Source organism: Coturnix japonica, chromosome 18 (genome assembly GCF_001577835.2).
Source record: "Coturnix japonica isolate 7356 chromosome 18, Coturnix japonica 2.1, whole genome shotgun sequence".
In the NCBI taxonomy this organism is placed as follows: Eukaryota; Metazoa; Chordata; class Aves; order Galliformes; family Phasianidae; genus Coturnix; species Coturnix japonica.
This window is the reverse complement of record NC_029533.1, coordinates 4832051-4855309: the sequence shown is the minus strand read 5'-3', so window position 1 is coordinate 4855309 and position 23259 is coordinate 4832051. Positions and strand designations below refer to the sequence as shown.

General features: G+C 47.1%; 1 protein-coding gene across 6 annotated transcripts in view; it reads right to left on the bottom strand.

Annotated features, from left to right (window-relative positions):
• The window catches only part of RNF213 (ring finger protein 213), a 45550-nt gene that overhangs the window by 21228 nt on the left and 1063 nt on the right, over positions 1-23259 (bottom strand). For 4 of the 6 annotated variants that reach the window (XM_015879694.2, XM_015879695.2, XM_015879698.2 and 1 more), the window contains exons 2-28: positions 22439-22548; positions 21235-21557; positions 20149-20820; positions 19518-19705; positions 18944-19084; positions 18507-18700; positions 18010-18311; positions 16680-16948; positions 15612-15800; positions 14913-15111; positions 14308-14363; positions 13902-14055; positions 13418-13576; positions 12753-12851; positions 11875-11997; positions 11364-11544; positions 10878-11051; positions 10472-10627; positions 9591-10177; positions 9132-9297; positions 8303-8520; positions 7687-7827; positions 7301-7462; positions 5737-6877; positions 5161-5354; positions 4648-4791; positions 377-3967 (exon numbers count right to left, since the gene is read on the bottom strand). In XM_015879694.2, coding sequence (XP_015735180.1) covers positions 377-3967; positions 4648-4791; positions 5161-5354; positions 5737-6877; positions 7301-7462; positions 7687-7827; positions 8303-8520; positions 9132-9297; positions 9591-10177; positions 10472-10627; positions 10878-11051; positions 11364-11544; positions 11875-11997; positions 12753-12851; positions 13418-13576; positions 13902-14055; positions 14308-14363; positions 14913-15111; positions 15612-15800; positions 16680-16948; positions 18010-18311; positions 18507-18700; positions 18944-19084; positions 19518-19705; positions 20149-20820; positions 21235-21557; positions 22439-22535 — 10020 coding nt within the window. In that variant the 5' untranslated portion in view covers positions 22536-22548. The remainder of the gene's footprint in view (positions 1-376; positions 3968-4647; positions 4792-5160; positions 5355-5736; positions 6878-7300; positions 7463-7686; positions 7828-8302; positions 8521-9131; positions 9298-9590; positions 10178-10471; positions 10628-10877; positions 11052-11363; positions 11545-11874; positions 11998-12752; positions 12852-13417; positions 13577-13901; positions 14056-14307; positions 14364-14912; positions 15112-15611; positions 15801-16679; positions 16949-18009; positions 18312-18506; positions 18701-18943; positions 19085-19517; positions 19706-20148; positions 20821-21234; positions 21558-22438; positions 22549-23259) is intronic. The other 2 variants (XM_015879696.2, XM_015879697.2) reach the window with 2 other exon arrangements.

Here is a 23259-nt window from a genome sequence, read left to right as displayed (position 1 = left end):
TTTATCTGACCCACAAGAGGCAACATGGGCTGCTGCATCAACCCAGGGCCAGAACTGTGTAGCTGGAAGCAGCGTCACTTGGTGCTGCCAGTGCTGGGTAGTCAAGGCTTTAAGAAATGGCTTGTCAGCCCCCATAGCATGCCTTCCCCACATCGCCTCTCTCCAAGCGAGGCAGGAGACAGAAAAATTCTCCAGCCCATCTCAGCTGAAGTTCCTCAGTTCTGGCATAAGGGGAAAGCAAAGCAAAACCTAACACCCACCCCTGCACCCCTCAGCAGCAAAGCTGTTAACAAGGCTACTCCCACACGGTCATAATACAGCAGTAGTGACACAAACTAAAAGCCTCAGCACAGGCAGACAGCATTTTGATGCTCACCTCTGTAAAGACTGTCTGGCACTCCAACCCAGAGCGGACGTGAGCTCGGAGGAAGTCTGCAAACGATGAGTGCTGCTGCTGCTTGAAATACACATTGGCCAGAGAATCGGTCCTAAACAACCCCCCTGAGTTGCAGAGACGGATCACAGAGTCAGGGGTGGCACAGTTGAGCAGTGCCAGCTGTGCTTCAGCCTTCACACGTGCCATGAGCTGGCCGGGAGGACACGCTGCCTTCAGCTTCTCAGTGGTCTGCAGGACCACCGAGGCACAGGTATCAGAGTGGTAGCCCACAAACACATCCGAAGGGCTGTAATTCTGCTGGCTCACCAGGTGTTCCCTGGTGTTGACAGCAACAAAGTCACGCACCCACTTCTTCAACTCTTTCACCGTTTCTCTCTGCTCCTTGTCCAGGACTGTACTGATATCCACATAGTGCTTTTCCAGCCTGTTGATCAATGGGATGGGGAAGTGTTTATACACCACGTCTTTCTCCTCAATGACAATCAAACGGAACTTGGGGTGCACCCGGCACTTCACCCGGTGGGTGCCCAGCCCCAGGTCAACATACTTCTGGCCAGCAAGGTACACGTAATATTGGTTAAGGGCATCGTAGAGGCTTTCATAGAGGTTCTGCAAGTTGAGGAGCACGACCATTTGGCCGGTTTCCATGCAGACTTTCACACGGTTGATATTTCTGCATATCTGGGTGTACTCTTGGTCCTTGGGGAAACTGGAGCCAAAGATGATTTCTGGCTGTTGCCGGGCAGTGAAGAAAGCTTGCTGGAGGATCTGTAGGGCCGCGTAATTCTCAGTCAACACAAGCAGGTACCTGCAATCACCATCCTCACTGCTGCTGTAAATGTTTTGTCGTATCAGCTCAATTCTACTGATATCGTGAGCATTTACATCTCCTTTTTCTGGTAACTGCGAAGTGAATATTTCCAAGGCATTGATATCATCTTTGCCACTGAAGTTACGGAGAACAACTTCAGCAATGTCCCTAGGCGTGGGCTCAATTTTAGAACTCTTAACCAAAGCAAAAAACATCTTTATGAGACTGTAGTAGTCACGCAGACCAAAGAACTCCCTGTCCTGGGCCTTGCAGATGATTTCATACGCATTGGCAAAGTGGTGAAAATACTGTTCAACCTTGTGCAATGCCCCCCGTGCTGAGCAACAAATTCCCCTGGCGCTTTCTATGAGCTCCTCTTTGCTGGGGTCACCACGGGAGACAAAGATACCTCGATTCATTTTAGCGGGGTCCAAAGCCCAGTTGGAAATCCCAATGAAGCCGACCTTCTTGTGAGGAAGAGGGTCATCATCTATGCAGCCATCTTCCAAAAGCGGGTGCAAAGTCTTCAAAGGCATTTTGGGAGAGTCTTCTGCCAGCCCAATTTCATCCAAAACCACCACAGAGACATACTCCTGCAGGTTCTTCCCATCCTGGAACCGAGCACAGTGCTTGAAAGTGCCTATGATACCCTCTGGTGTAGATAGAGGGCTGCACTGGAAAGACACCAGATGGATTTGCTTCAGGTCCTTGAACAGATCTGAGTGAGCAGCTTGGCCCTGCATCGCGTCAGCCACAATGGTTTTCGCAAGGGATTTGGAGCTGCCAGGCTTCCCAACAAGGAAAAGAGGGATTTTCAGCTCAATGCAGATGACCATCATAAAGACATTTTCCTTTAAGGCCAAGTTTCTTGCTATGGTGTCTCGGAGGTGCACACCACTCAGGAATAAATCCTGCATCACGTTGATTTCTTCCAAAATCTTTTTCTGAGTATCGTAAGGCTTTGGGAGGACCTTACTGATAGCACTCCTATACTTCTCCTTCTTTTCCAAGGACGCGTGATAGCAGACCCCAACTGCTAGCACCAAGGACCACATAACGACGTTTCTCTCAGGGCTCTTTGGAGCTTTCTTTTCTTCAAGGTACTTCTCCAGCTCTTCCAACAGCAGATCACTGCGCATGTAAAACCACTTGAAAACTTCCATGCAGCGCTCCACATCCCGCAGGCTGACAAAACTACATTCGTCATCCCTCTGCCTCATGTACTGCTGGGAAACAATCAGCACTTCTGCTATTACCTTCACTTCAGCTTGGTCCACTCGGATCTGTTCAGTAACCCTCTGAACAATCTGTTGTATGTACATCTTTTCGGTTAAATCGTTCAGCTGCCCAAAATCCCACACTAATGGGATCATGCTGGGTGGGAGCGCATGGACCCGGTACACAAGCTGTCTCAGTGGAATAGATCCAAGCTTCTCCTTTGTCTCATCTGCTTTGACTCTGTAGCCCAACCCAGCTAATTCCAAGCGCTGAATCATCTTTGGCGTGTGCTTCCTGTAAGGGTTGCAGGCTGCTATGATCTGCAAGCCAGAGCAAGAGACCAAAGGCTTTCCCTCCACTGTGTGGTCACACAGAACTTCCTTGATGCTGCTCACAGCCTCCGTTGTGTTGGCTTCATCAAAAAATAGGACAGTGTCCAACCCGTGCTGCTTCTTATTGGCTATAGCAAGGGCTTCCGCTTCCTTGATCCTGGCATAAATCATTTCTGCAGTTGTACCTCCATGGACTTTCACAAGCTTCATGTTCTCTACCTCCAAAAAGCTCCTGCGTAACTTGCACAGGAAATTTACCAGCCTGGTTTTCCCACAGCCTGTTTCTCCCATGATGACAACTGGGATGTTACACCTGAACCGCATCTCAATAGCCAACATCTTCAGCACATTGTCTGTTGTGAGTTCATAGGTCTCATCAGGGTCTGTTACATCAGAGATTCCCAAAACCATGCAAAGCCTATCTAGTTTGTCAAGACGGGACAAGCTATCGAAAGAAATATCAAAGGGAACTCTCTGGAGTAACAAGCCATTGTACAGCTGTGAAGACATGATGTTCCTCTTGATAATCTTGCCATTCAAAGGATTAATGGCATCAACACCACGAGTCCCATTGGGCTGAAAGTGGAAACCAATGAACGTCATGGACACACGATCCCCATTGAAAAACAAATAGGGGTGGTGCTCAGACTCCCACTTCTTCCGAATGCGGAAAGGAAGAAGATCATCTTCAGAAACACCATCCAGGTTGAAGGTTTGCCTTCCTGTACTTTGATCAGAAATGTGCAAGGAGGGTGTTGCAAAATCCCTCGCCATTAAAATCATGAAGGTAACAACAAAGTTCTTGAAACCTTGCAAAGTGTCCTGGACAAATTCAGGGTTGCAAAAGACAGAAGCTTCACAGTCTCTCAATTGAACATTGAGAAATGATGCGAAGTTCCGGAGTTCTGACCAGGAGGGATCCACAATCCCACAGTGTATGAGGAAAACCTGCAGGCATTCTGCTGGGCTCCCTTCTACAGAGTGTTCTTTATACCAGAACGTGTCCAGATTGCACCCGCTGTCAAATCTTTTCAGATACTGGAAAGGTCTCTGGAAAGCCTCACTATGAAATTCCTCCTCATCCATTCCTGGGTCTGAAGCATCCCTGGGCTGCCTCCTAATTGCCTCCATTTCTAGTATCTCCTTGGGAGACTTGCACGTTACTTTAGGGAACACATCAAGGAAATTATACTTCTGACTCATTGATACCTGGAGTAGAGGAAAGGGAAATATTTCATCACAAGCCTGTAGCCCTGATCTTCATCTGTTTTACTTTGTCCTTACAGTATTCTTGCCTTAGATCACAGACGCTACAGAATACCAACTAGCCTACGTAGCCATAATGTGTTTTCCCCACCATGATTTGGTGATCCCATTCCCTACAGTCTCCTTCTTGTACCAGCAGTCCTATATTAACTTCAATCCCTTCTCAAAGCCACCTCAAGGAAAAAGGAAATTAAACCACAGAAGCCTGTTATTTATCCATTTTCTTTTGTAAGAATAATGTTCTTAGGGTTGAGCATAAAAATCCTGAGGACTCGCAAACATGCAAAGGAACATGAAGAAGATTGGATTTTGTGTTTTTAATCTCTCCTATAGATGTTACAACAGGACCAGTGATGCCTGAACTAGCAGACCTTCAAAAAATGAATAACCCAAGAAAACCACAACAGCTCAAATCCAATCTGTTGTGTTTTAATATCACTTTGTACAATCCCATAAGCACCACTTTGTAATGGAGATGTGCAACACCCCCCCACAAACAGGGAATCTCTAAGCTATATTTACCATTACAGCCTGTACAACTTGTGTCCAGCTACATACCAACAGCTGTGCCAAATGACTGAGAAATCCAACCAGATAAGCACTGCTGTACGTAGGTGTCTTACCGTTTGCTGTGGCAGTGGTGACACCTCAAGGATCTCAATGATATACAAATGGCACTTCTGTCTCAGCCACATATTTCCATTAGCATCTGTCAGATACTGCAAAACCAACAGCTTGAATAGAAACTCTGGAACTCCACTTTGTACCTGTCATTAGAATAAAGACAAAAGACATTTCCTGTGTTATTTACTCATCATGGCTTCCCAGAATCACACAACAGCTGAGGCTGGAAGGGACCTCTGAAGATGGGTCCAACCCCCCAAGCCATTGCTTAGAGCAGGCTGCCCAAGACCACATCTACTCAGGTTTTGATGCCTCCAAGGATGGAGATTCCACAGCTCCCTTGGGCAACCCACTTCATTATTCAGCCACACCACCTCAATGCTAAGAGCCTTTTATGAACTTACAGAACCAATCATTATAAAGCACGGCCTAGTTAAACAGCTTACTAAGAAACAAAAGCTTTAAAGAAAGCTTCTGCAAGGAAGAGGCATGGGTAGGAAAGGTGAACTTACTGAAGAGGTGATGTCAAAATGGAATATCATGGGTTTTGTTGCCTGTTGGCTCTCCAGAAAAGGCAAAAGAGATTTCAGCACTTTATCTTCATCCACTGCTGGCTCAATTAGCCTGATGGTTTTCAGAAGCTCTGTACAGTCAGGCTGCTGTTCTTCCAGTCTCTCATGTAGTCTCTTCACATAGAGGGATTTCCCTGTCATCAGAAGAACACCGCAAGAATTACATCAATATCAGCCATATAATACTACAGACATCATAGAATGAAATGAGTCAAATGCTAAGATATAGGTATTCTTTGAGATCTCTGAAGCTTTCTAAAGTCTAAATCCTGTCAGAGCAGCAGTTGCAGCCTGGAATCAAAGCCACCTAATTTGTGTTCATGATGCATGTCAGTAGAAAGAGAATGGTGCCAGATTAGCAAGAGAAACCACTTCTAGAGATGCCTATCACCTCACCACTGCCCAAAGTCCAAATCATTCTTCCTGACCAGGTACTTAGGACAGAAAAACAGGCAAAATGAACCCCAGCCTGGTTTTCCATACTCAGCAGAGCCCGCTTCGCACGAGACTTCTTACCTACACCAGCTCTTTTGGAGGACACAACCCCAACACACGAGCTGTCCTTGAACACACAAGCGGCTGAGTTTGAATGCTGAGCAACTCTGTAGTGATGCTGAAGGTACTGCTGGATTTCAGTGAGGGGTCTCTGGGGTATCATGTGCACTTTGTACTGGCTGAAGACAGAAGGGATGTAGCAGTGCTCCCTCTCGCAGTTGCACAGGATGATGAGGCGATAGGTGCTGTTGTAGCCCTGCAGGTGTTGGAACAGCTCCTCTGCCCTGCAGCTGACATCGTAACTCAGTTCGTCTGCAAACAGCATGGTGTAAATTTTCTCTCCTTCACCGCCAGGAATGAGGCATCTCCTGAGGAAGAGCCCCACTTGCTCAGCAGTGGTCTGAGGAGTGCACAGGAGAACTTCATCAAAAGTGGGGAGGGGCTGGTTGGGGCTGTTCATATAAACAGCCAGGGCAGAAGTGAGCACCTCCGAGCGAGGGCACGTGATGAGGTTGGGCTGACCAACGTGCAGGAGATCCTGTGGGAAGCCCCTGGTGACACAGTCCCTCTCCTCGCTGGCCAGGCTCTTCAGCCACACACCAAGCGTGTCCACATCCAGGCAGTTTGGAAGGAAGGCACCCATGTTGCTCATGTAGCACTCCCAGATGTACTCCAAGCAGGTGGTCAGATCCATCTCCTCATCCAGCAGCGCAGGCAACTCAGAAAGAGCCTTTGTTGAGCTGGGGGGCTTGTGGCCTTCAGAAGCTTTAAGGACATCCTCTGCAGTGCAGTTACTTTTTAGGAACGAAAGCATCATCAGGGCTTTCTGGCTGGGTCGCCCCTGTCCCAGCTCCGTGCACAAATAAACCAGCTGCTCAGCAGTGTAGAAGTTCAAGTAGAAATGCTGGGATCGCTTCTTGGACATGAAGCTTTGCCAGTTGTCCAGAAAGCTCTCCATTGTCTTGCAGAGGCGAGGGAGCACATCTGCCAGCTCTCCTTGCCCTTCCAGCCCCGGGATCAGTCTCAGAGTGAAGTCTATAAGAACACACAACTCGCTTTTGGGTGAACAGTTTACATGGGCAAGCCAGGAGCGGAAGAGCATGTTCCCAGCTGAGTGAAGGTCTATAAAGGCCTGTGCAAGTCTTTGGACGTTGGAAAAGGTCTGTGTGAGGACAAAAAAAAAAAAAACCACTTGATTTTACCAAGCCAGCAAAACCACACAAGGGGCTTCCAATTATAAACGCCAGGCTAGGTGTGTCAGGTCCTGTACAAAAGGCTCCCTAGAGGAGGTTTAACTGCAATACCCCCAAGGAAACCTGTAAGGAACCCTTTGGTTTCTACACAAGTACAGCAACCTTCTCAGCCAGGAGCATCCCCAGCATAGACAGAAGACAAGGATGCTAATCCTCTATTCCACTTCCAGATTATTTCCCCTCTAACAGGGAACCAAAAAGAGATAGGAGTATTTGTCTGCTACCACCCATCCCCTGAACTCAAATGTAAATCACAGTCCTAAAAGCTGATATAGAAGCAAAACACATCCTCAGCTTCAACATCAATAAAGACACTGGGTTTGAAATCTGACCTCAGAGAACTTCTCCACCTCCAGGCCTTGCTCTCCCTTTGCTGACATGAGCATCAGTTTGTTCTGCAGTTCACGAAGCTCTGCCAGGGAATATTTCCATGATGGCTTGTGATCCTCAGAGCTCTCCGGGAGGGTGAGGTGTAGGACATTGTCCAAAGAAACCTAACAGATAGTAAATCATCAGTGCTGATGTGCAGGGAGGTTCCACCACTGAGGCAGCAAGAAGAGCACATCAGAACCCAAAAAGAAACCATGCAAAGTGGCAATGAAGCTACAACACATTTATGAGAGTCACTGACAAGCCAGCAGTGCTGTCTGCAGCTGATGTTCATCAGAAAACAGCAGTCTGACACAACAGCAGCTCAAGAAGAGAGAAGCAGCCTCACCTTCCTGCCATCAGTTGGTGCTTTGAGGATGTACACCCCTCTGCTGTTGATGGTGGCTGCCAGTGACAGTGACGACAGCTCCACAGACCCATGGCTCTCTTTCACTGTTTTCAACCACTCCAAGTGCTGAGCTGAAGCACGCTGTGGGGAGAGAAGACACAGCACTGATCTTATCGCTCTGACTTCGCATTTCTATCTGGGGTTATATCTCTGTTCATGAAAAACAGCTTGGGCTGGCTTCAGAGAGCTTCAAGATGGGGAAAGAGGAAAGGGCCACAGCCCAATCCTTCAGCACAGCTGCTCTTTACCAACACTTTGGGCTGCAGAACAGAGCCTGCAGCACTTCAGAGCCTCTTACGGTAGAGCTGCCCTGCTGCAAAGAATAAAATGGAGTTCCCAGTCATTTGCCTTCCCTCTTCTGCACGATCAATCAAGCTCTTTTAAAGAGCAAAGCTACACCACGCCATGCTTAAAAGCCTCGGTAATACTCTGGAGGAATCTGTGCTATACAAGCAATAGTTGCTGCAGTGAATTTTTGTGCCACGTGAACGTAAGATATTTCCCTTCCAATAACAAGAGTTACTGCAGTCAGCCTTTGAGCCACAGCAGAACTCACCAGTTTTTTGGGAAGATTCTCATCTGTGTCCAGGGCTCTCCACAGCTTCCTCAAGCAGTGCATGAAGTCATTAAACCCCGACTCCTGATTCAGCTCATAGAGCAGGGAAGAATAGCCATGCACAGTGTCATGGAAGCATGCCACGCGGTCCACATCCATGTCATTCTCCCCAGCAGAAATGGAGGCCAAATCCACAAAGACCTTCAGCTCGTTTATATCTTAAATGAGATAAACATGTGAATAAGGAATGGATGAAGTGGTTTTACTGCAATTTCATAACACTCTTTTATAGAAGATGCAGAAAGAATGCCTTGGAACAGCATCTCCAGTGCAGCTTTCCTCCACCCACACCACCACCCACTCCATTGGGATTTCACCTGAATTAATGACATCCTTGGCCCTGGTTTCTATCTGTATAGCCATGAATAGCACAGGCTCATAGCCAGGGTTGAGTGGGTATGGTGTCTTACACTGACACAGACAACTGAGCTGACACAGAATTCAGACTGCTGCCATCCTGTTACATGGACAGCCTCTGTCCTCTTAAGCAACCAACCTGAGCTGAATGATGGCAGCAGTTACAGTGCTCAGACCAAGCCCTGCAGGGTAACCACTGTGTGCAGCACAAGACTACAGTGGCATGTTTACAGGGGCTACATCACAGCACATTCCATGCTGAAACCCACAAGGGATGCTGATAATTGTAATACCAGAAGCTGTGAAAGCATAAAGCAGATGGGTCAGGGACATGGCATTCCTCCTGCCCCCCCACACAAACTAGCATCCCTTCTGGTACCATCTGCCTGATTTCTGGGTGTGCAGCACACACCTTTCAGTGCTTCTCTGACCCAGCAGACAAACTCCTTCTGCTGGGCCAGCTCCCTCAGACATCCCCGACGGTTCACTGTCATCCCCTGCAGAAGTTCCTTGGCATGTATAAGCTCGGAGCTGATGAAGTCCAGCTTTTGTGTCTTGTGTGATTCAAGCTCTTCTGTCTACAAAGCAAGCAATAGAAACAAGCATTCATTCTGAGAATGGGAAACACAGCCTTTTCCAAGGGAAAGAAAAGCCCTCTGCAAAGACATACCCCAAACATCAAATACATCCTTCTCTCTTTTAAGAAAGATTACACACAAGCACTTCATTTGAACACTTCAGTTATCCCAAATCAATATTCTAGGGCAGAGAATGGCTTGACAGATCAGGATAGGCTTCCTAGAAGGCTCAGCTCTACTAAGCCCTCCAGCCAATGCCCCAACAGCACAGAGCTGAAAGAACTAATTCTTACCATGTACAGCAAGTTCTCCAGGACACTGAAGTCACCAGAAAGTTTCAAACTCTCCTTGACATTAGCAATAATCTTTGCAGCATCAAAAGTTAAATGCATTTCGTGATACTGCTGGATCTGCTGGAACCGCCGATCAACCCAACGCTTGCTTTCCTCAGGCTGAAGTTTACAGATGGTGTTCAGCTCTGCTTTGATATCTTCGGGATGATCGGTGAAATCCTGAAAGATTCTATCAACTGCAGCCAGAGTGAGACTTCCAGACCTGAGATCATCATACAACCTCTCATAATTCTTAAAACAAGGGGAGATGAGGTCATCAAAAACACGATCCAGGTCCATACTAACAGGAAGAACCTCCTCCTCATCTGAAATACCATTCTCCTCTTTGGCTTTCAAGGCAGCTTCCTCCCAGAACTGCTGGAAGATCAGGCTGTCTTGAAAAGTGTGCATTTTCTGGGCGCATTCTTTCAGCTCTTGGCTCAGACTGTAGTAGGTCTGCACGGGTCTCTTTCCCACATTCACAACTCTATTCAGTTTTTTTGAGCGAAGATCTTCTGAGTGTTGATGAGCCACTTCACCAACATGCACTTTAAAACAGAGATAGGTCAGAGGTCTGCTGTCTAACCCACATCAGCCTTAATTAATTTAATCCTCCATGCTGCAAGATGCAATGCACGTAGGGTCACGCAGACCCCTACCAATACCATTATGACACAAGTCCTCACCCATGGCGCCAGTTGCTCCAGGTTTATTTTCCCCATCCCTCCCCAGTTTTTCCTATGGCTTAGAATAAAACCTGCTTTAAAAGTTGAATGGTTTTCAACAAAAACTGCATTTTCTGGAGCTGCCATCACTTGAATATTGCTTCCCCAAAGCCCTACCTGTCACTGATGCGTGCAACTTCCTGCACATGTTCAGAAAGGTTCCTATTGCTTTTTTCTCCCCCATGATATGTGTTACTTCTTCTCGTCTCCTCTGCAGCACCTCTTTCAGTTGTCTCAGGAGTTCTTTCTGCCCATGTAACAGCTGCTTGTGCTCTGAAAGACAACACATCTGCGGTCACTAGGATGGTACTTCCCTCCCTGCACCCATAGCTCAGGTTTGGATCAGCACAGCCACAGATGTTGCAGCGCAGACAGGACAAGCTCAACACAAAGGGGAGCACCATTAAATGCTGAAGCACTTAATTAGTATAACTAATCACTGGAGTAATCTTAACAGAGCATGCCATCAGTCACTGCAAGGATACAGCAAACCCACAAGGCCACCTCAGAGCAGCACACTTACTTAGCTCCCAGATAAAGATAAACTGAGTCTCGTGCTGAAAAATCTCTTCCAGGTGTTTGATGAGGATGCTCCCTTCCTGGAGGTCATTGGTGACACTCGTGAACACGGAGTCTGCTTCGGCCATCACAGTTCTTGCTTCATTTGTAAGCTGTTCCTGGAGCTTTGTGTTTGTTCCTGTTCAAGAAACAAAATGAGTAAAACCTCTGTCTGTCCCTCTTCACAAAAACAAGGCAGAAGCTCTAATTTAATGCCATAAAACAGAGTCCTTCCATTTCCCATTTAAATCCCCATTCAAAAGTGTATGAACTTACCACAGCATCCTCTGATTCTTTACATTCACCTCAACACAGACCTCAGGACAACAGTTCAGATACCTTCCCATAGAGATCCCATACCCCAGACAAAACACAAGCCACTTCAACCCACTCACATGACAAAGACCTGCGTTTTTAGGTAGCTGTAACCTATCAGAACACACAGACATACCATTAAAGCTGAAGATATGTTTGACGTCAGGCCATGTAAGCAAGTGGTGCAAAATCTCATCAAAATCATCCCGTGAATGCTCAGTCCTTCTGGGCCACGACTTCACAATGATAGTTGATACAAGCTGGCCGAACTGGTCTAAGTTGTAGGAAGATATCATATCAAGGAGGCTGTTCTGGGTCTGCACAAAGCACACACGACAGAAGGAACACATCAGTGTTTTGAGTCATGCCAGGTCTGTCTCAAGCAGGCACTGATTGCAACAAGCCACAATTTCCAGTGCTAAGGCAGGAAGCCACAATGTGATAAACACTACAGATACTTTTTATGGACCTTCTGTAAGTGGATCCTGATTTCCTGGCCATTTTCCTTTGTCATTTTAAACCAAAACAGCCTACAGCAACTCAAGCCATCAGAAGAAGGCAGTGAGCTCCTTCCATCACAACCTGCATCCCTATGGAGGGTTTCTTCGAAAAAGAAAGGCTTTTCCTTCCATGGGAGCAAACAATACCTGACAAGCTGCAGTAACAGCCTCGATGGCACAGTTCTCAAAGCAGCAGACAATGGAACGGTCGAGATCTCGAAGTACGTGGTGCTGACAGCAGTAAGCTAAGATCTGGTTAACTGGATCCTCCTATGGGGCAAACAAGAGATTCCTCATCACCTTCTCAAAGTTTGGGGTTGTTTTTTTGTTTTTTGTTTTCCTGCAAGAGCGCTGCTATTAAAACAATATTAGGCACTAAGCCAAACATGTGAGTTTCTTAGCAAAGCCGAGCATTGGCCATGTATCACTTACATAGGGATTGGAAAAGATTAAGCATAAATGTCAGAAAAATCTCCTACTGTTTCCTTCTAAAGCAGGTGATAAGTACCTGATAAGTACCTCTCCTATCTGTGTTTCCATCGAGAATTACTTTTCTTCTGATGGAAAAATATCTTTACAGAAAGCAGACGAAATTAAATGGCTCCGTTTTAAAGGGACCCACACAGGGTATGCAACTGAGAGCCTGGACAACGGGACCTACTGAATGAGCGCTTCCCTGAGTCAATGGATGGTAATTTACGCTTCTTTAAAACTAACGGGGCGGTAATTGCTCAAAGCACTCGATTGCCTTTATAATAACAGGATATCTATCAGTCAATGCCAAAAGTGGAAGGACCGCAGCCAGGCTATCAGCCGACAGCAAGAATAAAGCACAGTATCGTTTCATGCCCAATTTCTGAGCCTCCAAAGCACGGTTTGGAGCAACAATGACTATTTGCATGACAACAGCCAGTGTTTTCACGTGCCCATTCAGGCTCTAGAACTTATTCCACGGGCATAGAAGAAAACTATCCACCCCCTCTGAGCTCAGCCCTCAGGCAGCAGCCTCCCACAGCTCCCAGCACCTCCTGAATTCTCCTCTCCAAATCCGCCAGCAGGGTGTTCTTCCACCGCTCAGTGAACTGCTCATCTGGAAAGCTCATCTTCACGAACTCATTCCACGCCTGCAACAAGCCCAGAACACTAAGTGTTACAACTCAGGATATCACTACGCTCCAAAGAAGAACCCATGTCCTTCAAACAGCCTGCAGCCCTTTCAGATGTTTCCATTCCAAAGAAAAAGATCCCTTCCGGAGCTGCAGAACTGACCTTTAAGCCCAAACAGCTCCAACATGCCCCTGCTATGAAAGGAGATAAGGATAAACAGCTCCCCCACCTTGATGCTGGCACCTGCCCCAGGATGAGGCTTTAAGGAGCTGCTCTGTGCTTTATGGACAGCATCTCCAGCTAACCAGCAGCAAGGGGCAGCTCATCAGCCCAGCACCACCCCTCAGAGCAGCAGAGAAAGCCAAAATCGAGCCCCAAAGCACCCAACAGAGCCCTTTGCTGTGCCGTTTTAAGTGCCGAGATGCTTTCCAACTCAACTTGTGATACACCTCAGCTGTTATGTCGCCTCTTTCTGCCTCACTCCTTACCCAGCCACAGCAGCCTGTGGTCTCCATTACACTCGGACTACACACTTAAGCCACAATAAAATACTTTTAATTCCAGTTAATAGAAGGTGACGAACCTGAAGTTCAGCACCAAAAGCGAACGTCACGTGTTGGAGGTGTTCTTTCAGTAACTTCTTGCTCAGAGCATTTTTGAACCAGGTTCGAGTGTGTCTCAGAGCTTCACTGAGCACTTCCACCGCTGGATTTTCCAGCGCCGTTTCATCGCTCAGAACCTGCTGCACCCAAGGGAAGTAAAAAGGAAGATTGGTTCGAAAAGGACAGCAACTGATTTAAAATAGCCACCCTCCTCAAAAGAACCAACAGGCAGATAGAAAGGAACCCACAACAGCAAGCCTAAGCATTTGATCTCAACTATAACATTCAAAATCATCAAGTGATCACACACCTATTTGGATATATCACATTATTTCTTTAACTGGGAGTACTGAGGTTACCAAAATGAGAACAGATCCAATCCCAAACCAGGTGGTTGTACCATTTTTGTCACATTTCCAGATACCACACTCATCACAAACCACGAATGGCTGCCTTGGTACTCACTTCTGTGGGCTGAAGCCTGGCAACCTTCGCAATCAACATAGCAGAAGTGACAGGAATCTTGAAGTCCAGCACCCTCCTGGTGCGCCCGCAGACTGTCTCATGCAACTTGAAGCAGAGGGTCAGGCAGGGGAACCAGGAGCGAGGCTGCAGAGCTCTGGAGGACAGGAATAAAGGAGAACATATCTTCTGTTCAGAAGGAAAAACGAATCTAACAACACATCAAAAAGCAACCCTTCCCCCAGAGTGACTTAAGAAAAAAGCTTCAATTGGATGAGTATAGAAAGGTAGGAGCTTTCCATCTGTAGATTTCAATGCACATACTCGAGCATAAACCCATGCAATCCCATAACACACATGGAAACAGAATGGAGATCGTTCTCCCAACAGAGAGAGGTATTTCTGTTACCTGGCACCTCTGCCATCCAACACGCTCAGCAGCATCTCCATAAGCCTCTCTACTACCTAAGAATGAAGAGAGAGAAATATTATGCCATAGAAGGGCCCCTATGGTCTGGTTTCTCATTAATGTAGTGAAAGAGGGAGCTCTGCAATGCCCTCATACAAATGAGATTGCTAAACTGTGTTACTGGACGTTAGATTCAGCTTATAGGAGAACATTATTTGCCCAAACAGCTGCACTTCTTACAATTCAGAGATTTTAAATGTACTGTTATTAAATGCAACAAGGAACCCCTCGTTGGCTTCATACAACAAACAGGGGAACATCTCACATCAGCAGCACATTGGGCAGCCCTAAAGACTGTGCAGAAAACCACCTTCAGGCAACACAGAGGGATCTCAGAATAAAAGCATTTGCCATTAATAACTAAGAGCAAACCCAGGTAAGCAGGTGCATCTCTCCTCTATTCCAGTAACACTTCTTGCTCACACACATCTTGTCACTTTGCTTCAGATCAATTTATCTTTAGCTAAGCTTCAAGCTCTCTCTGCTCTGACTTGTTACCAATCTCATTTCCTCCCCTCTATCCCTCACCAGATAAAGAGACAAACCTCAGGCTTCCTGCATGAAGGGTCGGTGTTCTGCAGTCTGTAACAAACACCCTGAAGGGTAACTAGTGTATCAGCTGAGAAGTCTTCAATGAATTCAGTGAGGTTCTCTGGGGGCAGCACACACATCCACGATTTGACCAAAGTCGTATCCAATTCCATCAAGTATTTCTTCTCTTTCATGAGTTGCAGTAGGGTCCCTCTGGATGGAAAGGAAAACAAAGTCTTCACATTCTCATGGTACAAAAGGCTGAAGGCTTACAGAGCCCAGAGAGAGCTCTCATTCTGACTCAAGCACTTCTCTCATCTGCAGCTGAAGATCAGGAAGGGACCCCAGGACCCAAGTATTGAACAACAGAGGTGTTCATGGAAAATAAATTCCATGTGTTGCTCAACTTCAACACCACACACATCAAACTGCTGTAACTCACAGCAGGCAGAACCAATCACACAAGACGCTTTGCAGCCTGCAGAATTAAGGGCTGGTTTATGGCTGAAAGGTAATGCAAGGCACAGCTTCACTGTGCACCACAGGCTTTGAGCAACCAAGAGAGACCGTGTTTGTGTATCCCAAATACCCACCATTAACATGCCATATCTCTTACTTAAATACAAGAGAAAGATAAAGAGATGAAGTAAGGCAACCATCACCAACTGCAAGGTCAAGGCATTGAGTATAACCAATAGGTCTGGAGAACTCACACATCATGATTCTTCCTCACTTCAACAAATGGAAGTCCTTCCAGCCCAGCCCAGCTTTCTTCATCCATTGGGCAGTGGTTATGTTGTGTAGAATCAATACACAAATGCAGAAGAGGAAGAATCCACACCCACTGGCCTACTTTGCCATCGATGCATCTCTGACACAAGTTTATCAGCTGATGGTTCAAACTGAAAATATTACAACAAAACAGTAGTGAAACAGTTTCTTACAGGAATGAAGAATGATCTTGTGGGGAAGAATAAAGAAAAAAGGCTACACCTCAATCTCACGATGGACCTCCAAATAACTTCTCGTAATTATTCGAGTTAAATCTTATTTTCTTTGACAAAGAGTTTAAGACTCAAAACTGTCATTTCACCCAACTGTCCCGGCACAAACCCTATAGATAAAGGGTTAAGAAGCCCAGTGAATGGGCTGAAGCAGTGCCTCCAAAAGGAAGTTCAGTAGCTGCAGCTGTGCAGAGAACTACAGATTCAAGAGTGCCAGATAAGAAGTAAGAGCAAAGTCCAAGCCAGTCTGAAGGGAAAGGACTGACACAAAACATATGCACGATGCACATCAGAGGAAGCAAGAGCAATCCAGATAGGGCATTTAGAGGAATAAGCGTGTGAGGATACTGATCAAGTGTTTGTAAGGATAAACAGTAAAGCAATAAGGACCTGCTTGACAGAAAGTGATAACAAGAGTTTAAATACAAAGGAAAATACAATAGCTTGGATCCAGCAGTGATAAGTTGCAATGAGAGAAATCTTGTTCAGACAGAAGGAAAACATTTTTCACATCAAGAAATGGCACAGAGGTTGGGTCATCTTCATCCCTGGGGGTTTCCAGAACCTGATTGCAACCCCACCGGGATGTTGGCTCTACTTTTGAGTAGAAGGCAGGACAGAAACATCCAGAAATCCCTTCAAAACTGGACTTCTCTGTGATTCTATGAAACTAAAGAGCTGGATCCCTTCCTGTTTTATCACAGGGTGCTACACTTGTTGCCTACCACACTGTTACAAAATAAGCCCAGTTAGTTAGTGAAGCAGTAACATACATACCATGCAGAACTTATAAAGACCTCCAAGGCCTGATGAAATTCATTAAGTATGGCTTCTTGTGACTTCTGCTCCAAGCACAAGAGGCCACACAGTTCAGCCAGATCCTCTTTGGATGCTGCCAGTTGGAACACGTCAACTATGGTGAGCAGGGTGAGCCCCAGAGCCAGTTTACTTTTTATTAGCACACCCTTCTGTGATCCTTCTGCATCCTCTGGAAGGAGGAAGGGCTGGGCTATTTTCCTCATATACTGCAGCAGCAATTCTTCCACCTAAAGACAAAGGAGAGAAGAAACAAACCACGCAGAGCATTAGTTCCCCAGTCAGTCTTGTTCTCTTGAAGCTATTTCCTTCTGTCACAGATAGGATCCTCAATACCCCCCTACACAACACAACACCAAGCTGACACCGGGACATAAGAAGGGGACCACAACTAGAACATCAGGGCAGCATTTGTGCCTTTTCTATGCCCACCTCTGTACCCCCAGGTCCTACTGTGCAACCTCCCAACAGAGCAGAGCTGGAGAGAGCCAGGGAAAAGGGGCAGGGTTCCAAAGCAATGAGTGAGCCAACAGCCTTACACCAAGGCTGCCCTTCTGTGCCACAGCCTTGATTAGTGAGCAGGCTTTTTATCCATCAGACTCAGGCTTGGTTGGGAGTCAATAAGACACTGCTGTCCTCACCTACAGCCCTCAGATATTACTTGGAAACCACATCTGAAAGGTTTCACAACACTGCGATGCTGGGTGATGCACCACACTACCAAAAATCAGCCTTCTGAAAGCAGATAGGCATGAAATCTGTGGTATCAGCTGAGTGTGGGCAGCCAGGGAGTGCTGCTAGGCCAGCGTGCCATCTTGTGGCCTCTCCCCAGCAACCAGCAGGAAAGAAGCTGCAGAAAGGAGCAGCCACAACCACAGCATTTGGCTCCTAAAGCAAAGACATGATATATTTCTGCCATGTTTCATAACTACTCTGGGTAAGAAGTTTAGGGCTATAGAAATCCTGTCTGCACCAGCTCTTAGGAGGACAGGCAGGAGAAATTAATATTTTTTCTTATTATTAAAGAATAAGATTATTAATATAATCTTATTATATTAATAAGGCAAAACCCACATCATCTCTCTGCTTCTATCAGCGTGAGATACTCTGAACTGTGACTAATTGCAAAAGCTTAATGGGCAGATCCCAAGGTGAACAGTGGAGTCGCCATGAACTGATTGTCACGTAACCTTTCTGACTGGAAAAGCAAAAATCAATGCAACTAATTCAAGATGAAAACCAAAGTTCTGCCACCCAACTGTCGATTAGCATCCGCTCAAACAGATCTCACCTGTTGCGATCCAAAGCCCAGCTCCACCCATTGCATACAGATACCATCATATACACATGGGTTCGCTGTAACACTACAGAATTGTTTCAGCTGGCATTTGAAGTTCCTCATGTTGATGAGGTTCCAGGTTCCGAGAATGCTGAAGATATTTTCTAACATGATTTCTGCAGCTATTTTCTTCCCTTGCACAACATCTTTCTTTTTATCTTGAAAATACTTGAGTAAGTCTTGAAGCACAGAAGGTAAACGGTCTCTAAACGTAGAAGGTTTTTTACACACAATGTCGTCATATTGGTGCCATTCTGGAATAAATGAGAGACAAGAACAAAGGAATTCAGTTTGAGAGGAGTGCCTTGGTCCTGCCAGCTGTTTGCAGGAGCACCACCAGACCCATTCAATCCCCAGCTCCAGACAGCACCATTCCCCTTGGTGTTAGGGGTAACCCACTAGAAGAACATGGAGTAGCATGATATGCAGATGCAGATTGAAAAGCTCACCCCTGTCATTGATCAACATGCCGTTCACATGTAAGCATCGATTCAAAATGCCTGTTTTTGATTTCTTGTAAATGAATTCATATTCTTCTACACCACCACAAGAAGTCCGGTATTTGTAAGGAATGTGTTTATCGATGTTTGCCACTGGAAGAGTCGCGTAGCCTTCCATGAGGTATCCGTGTGCATCTAGATCCCTAAATAGCACCAACACACAGCAGAGGACAGCTGAAACACCAGCTGGGTTACATACAGGAATACACACAAGTCATTTTATCCATACTGAAGGATCTTAGAACACGCCAGCATGAAGTTTTGTAGCAAAACCCACCCAGCTGTAGACAGACATCTACAGCCTTGGTATTAAAGTGCCATGCTGCTTCTTGCCCCCCAGACCCAAACCACCGCTGTTGTGTCTGTGTGACTCAGAGGGTACTTACTTGACACAGCTCATCTCACAAACAGGCTCCCATTGCCCGCTGACAGAAAAGCCTCCAGACATCACAAACACTTTATCGGTTTCGGGGTTTAGCTTGAAGTGTTTGGATAATATCGCATGGAAATACACCGTAACACCCTCACTTCAGTCCACAGAAGCACAAAAAGAAAGAACATTGATCATTATAAATTATAAAACCTTTCTGAGCTGCTGGTTTAATGGAGGCAAGACTTGGGGTTCTGTTAGCAGTTCACTACAGCTGAGGCTATGGAGAAGACCTAACGCAAAACCCAGTGCAGAAAGGAAGAAGGAGCTCTTAAGGGAAGCACAAAATGCTCCACTCACATCCAGCTGGGTCACTGCATGGGTGAGAGCACAGAAATATCACACCCAGACCCACCCAACAGGACTTTCTTCATGAACAACAGTTTATGTCAGTTTTAAGATCAATTCTATGACCACAGACCCACGATGCACTCAGAGCAAACTTAGTACATCAATCCCTCGCCTCAGTTCAGAGTCCCCTATCCAACATCCCTGCACACCTATAAGTGGGGTAGCAGTGGTATCCTTACCTTTGTTTTTCCTCACCCACTGGTTTCTGGTTATTTTGTTGATGCTTTTCCTCTCCCTTGCCTGTTACAGAAGGAGCATTGTTCTTTCTAGCAGCCTGAGGTCCATTAGTCTGATTTGTTGTCTTTGTCTTCTCAGATGTTTCCTGAGCTCTCTCATTTGGGGTCTTTTTCTCCTTTGTGTCTTTTTCCTGCATTACAACGACAAAACATCAAATGAAACAGAAAACCTCGCAAATAGGTCTGCAGAAATGCACAGCATCTCATCATACAGTGAGAGATGCCCAGAAAGAAAGACAATCAAAAGCAATTCAAGGCTTAAATGTCCCTTCCACAACTGGAGCACAGACACCTAAAAAGCACAAAGATACCGGAGCCAATGGAGGTACTGAAGAATACACCTGGAGAAAAGATGCATTTGCAGCTACTAGAGCAACCACTCAAATTGCTGCTAGAACCAACACACAGAAAAGCAAAGACTCAAGAGAAGCTTTATTGCATTCCCTGTTTTCTCCCCATATTCCTGGCCTCATCACCTTCAGCTTTCCTGACAGCACAAGAGAATCAGTGGAAGGAGGAGAAATGCTTTCCAACACATCCAAACACTCACTGGAGTTTTCACTCACACACTTACCTTGGAAGGCAAACTGCTCACTTTCTGGCTGCTCCCCTCTTCTTTACCCTTCCCAGCCTTCGAGCTTTTAGCCACAAGAGGAGTCTTTGTGTCTTGACTTGGATGTTCAGCACAAGAAGTTACAGGCTTACTTTTAGGCACCTCAGTATCAGGGGAAACCCTAGAGGAAACATCTGTTCTCTCTCCCATTGAAGCTGGTTTCTTATCACCATCCAAAGACTGGGAATCTCGTCCAGATTCTGGAGCCTGGTCAGCATCAGACGCAGCACTCCTCTCTTCCATGACTCCATGCTGCGTGGTGCTCCCGTCTCCCACCTCTTTCAGAGCTGCAGAGCTGGGAGATGGGGCAGCCTCATTATCCGTGCTGTTCTCCTTTAATGGGTTCATCACAGCCACGCTGCTGTCACCACCTCCTGCAACCACTTCCAGACCTTCAGCCTCCCTTCCCAAACAGCCCACGGCACTGCCATCCTCCTGCACACCTCCACCATCGCTGGCAATTAAGCCAACACTCTGCTTGGCCTCTTCACTGCTCGAGGTCTGGATTTCCTGTGAAACAATGCATTCATCAGACAAGTCTGCAGTTCGAGCTGGTGCTGTGCACTCAGGAGGCAGAGAGTCCTGCTCCCCGTGGCCAGAAGGTCTGTTCTTTGCTTTATCCCTCTTTCTGTTCTGCAATTTAGGGGAAAAAAAGAGGGGGGAAATGATTTAAGAAAATATTACTTTACTCATCACTGAAGAGAAACTCTTTCTACTGCAGCTAGCACAGATTTCTGCTACACTGGGCTATGGAAGAATGACCATGAAGAATAAAGGATGGGACCAGCTACAGCTTTATGTATTAGGAGAAACACAACTGACTCCTGAGAAATCTGGATTTTCAATGTTGAAAACTTCCTAAGCAGGAATGCAGAGCAGCCATGAGCATAATGCCTACTAATGAGATCAGACCAGTCACTAAGCTGGATTTGGTACTTTCACCCTCAAAGAGGGAAGCAATGCTGGTCAGCACATCAGCTGTCTGCACATGCAACACAATGTAACTCCACCAGTGGTATTCAGTGTAACACTGACAAAAAACTTTACCTTTCTCTTTGATTTATGGGATGAACCACCTGCCACTTGCTGAGGATCACTCTCTGAGACATCACATAAAGCTTCTACATCCTCCTGCAACGATGCTCCTCTTCTCTCCTCCTCCTCCTTCCCTTCAGTAGCAGAAGACAACTCAGCTGCAGTGCATTCAGGTGCAGCCTCTGAGGCACTGCTTGGAGCTGTAATGCCCTCCTGTAGCGTTCCTCCCTCCTCCTCCGTTTCAGTGGTGGAAGGAGGCCCACAAGCACCATCATCCCTTGGCTCTCCTCCGGGCTCTGGGCCTGTATCAGGAGCGAGATTCACCTCTTCTCTTTCTGCAACAGTGGGAATGGTCACTGTTAAATCAGAGGCCGTAATGCAATGGAAAGAGTAGCAATGAAAAGAGTAGCAATGACAGCATAGTAGCAAAGTCCTAGGCTGAAGCAGGTGAGGATAAGCTCAAATACAGTAGCCATGAGTACAGAAACAAAATAAAGACTCTGCTCACCCTTAGAAACCCTCCAATACACAGGAATCTCCAGTGAAATACCCTCACCTCAACTCCAGTACCAGCCCTTAAATGAGGGCTGGGAAGGGGTGGATCCTAGCTCCAGCCCTTCTGGTCACTCAAGTTCATTGCATGCACCTGAGCTCCCCTGGGTTGGCCCTGCCTTCCCACCAGGTGTTCCACCACTGGTCTTTGTTAATCCCTTAGAATTTCTGCTACAGAAGGTCTGGAAGGAAAACAATTCTCAGCAGCTGGCAAGCAAACAGGGTCAGTTACTGATTGAATGCAGCAGTGGAAGGCACAAGAGTTGCTTTGTTCCCCATCCAGCACCCTCCCTCCATAGCAGCCCCTCTCCAAAGCTCCAGCAGTGGGCAGCAGAATAAGATAAGAAATCTCCCGTGCTGGGGCACTGATCCATCTCCAGTGAAGCTCCAGTCAACACACGACATGGGGAGCAGCAGGCATTGCCTACCAAAAGGCCTGAGGCTCCTTGAGATGCATGCTGACCTAACGCTGCCATTTCTCAGCCTTCTTAACCTCACAGCGAGTGACTCTGTGAGCAGCACCCAGCAAGGAATGGGAAGTTCCCTTTTCACCCAAACTTAAAACCTCCAGTGAAACGGCAGCTCAGATCTAAATAAAGCACCAGCACCGTGCCCAGCCCACCCCTCTTGGAGCCCCCAGCCCACACACCCTGCAGCTCCCTACCTGCAGCCTGGTCCCCTGCACCATCAGGGGGCTGAGCCCCACACTGAGCACAGCTGGACCCATCCCCAGGGGTGTGCAGGCACGTGGGGCTCTCCATGCCCTGCAGGAAGCTGTAAGGAGCCAGAGAGAAGGAGAGGAACACACATATTAATGCGAAGCGAGGGGTCTTTGTTAACCCTTCACACAGCCCAGTGTTCGTGAATCAATTTGGGCCACAAGCACGGTATGCAGCCATCACCCTCAGCCCAGCGGGGAGAGCAGGAGACCATGGGTACGTTGGAATAAAGAAAAATGAGCAGCTCTGTGCAGAAACCTGTTAACATTATACACACTTGGGAAGGCAGCGAGGGCCCAGGCTCACAGCCGGCTGCCCGCACACAGGAGCGGAGGGCAGAGCGGATCCGGAGGGGTCCAAACCCCGGTACCGGCAACACCGCCCGCACCTGCGCCCCGCGGTAAGGCGGAGGGATGCACTGGGCGCGGCCTATATGCAAATAAGCCTTAATTAACCCCGCCCACTCCTTCACTGATAAGCGCTCGCTCGCCACCTCCTTCCTAGATATGCAAACGAATAGGAAGGATGGGCCAATGCCGTGGTGAAGGGCGGGCGGAATGTTAATGAGACCCGTTAGGTGAGGCTGCTTGATGTGCCCGGTCCGTGACGAACCGGGACCGGGAGGGCTGCCAATGGTACCGGGAACGGGACGGAGGGGAGGAGAGGGTAGCACAGCGAGAAACAGCGGGGAAGATGGAGGAGATGGGGCCGGGACAGCGGGCACGAGGGGAAGGGACACCGGAGTGCAGTACAGGGGGATGCCTGG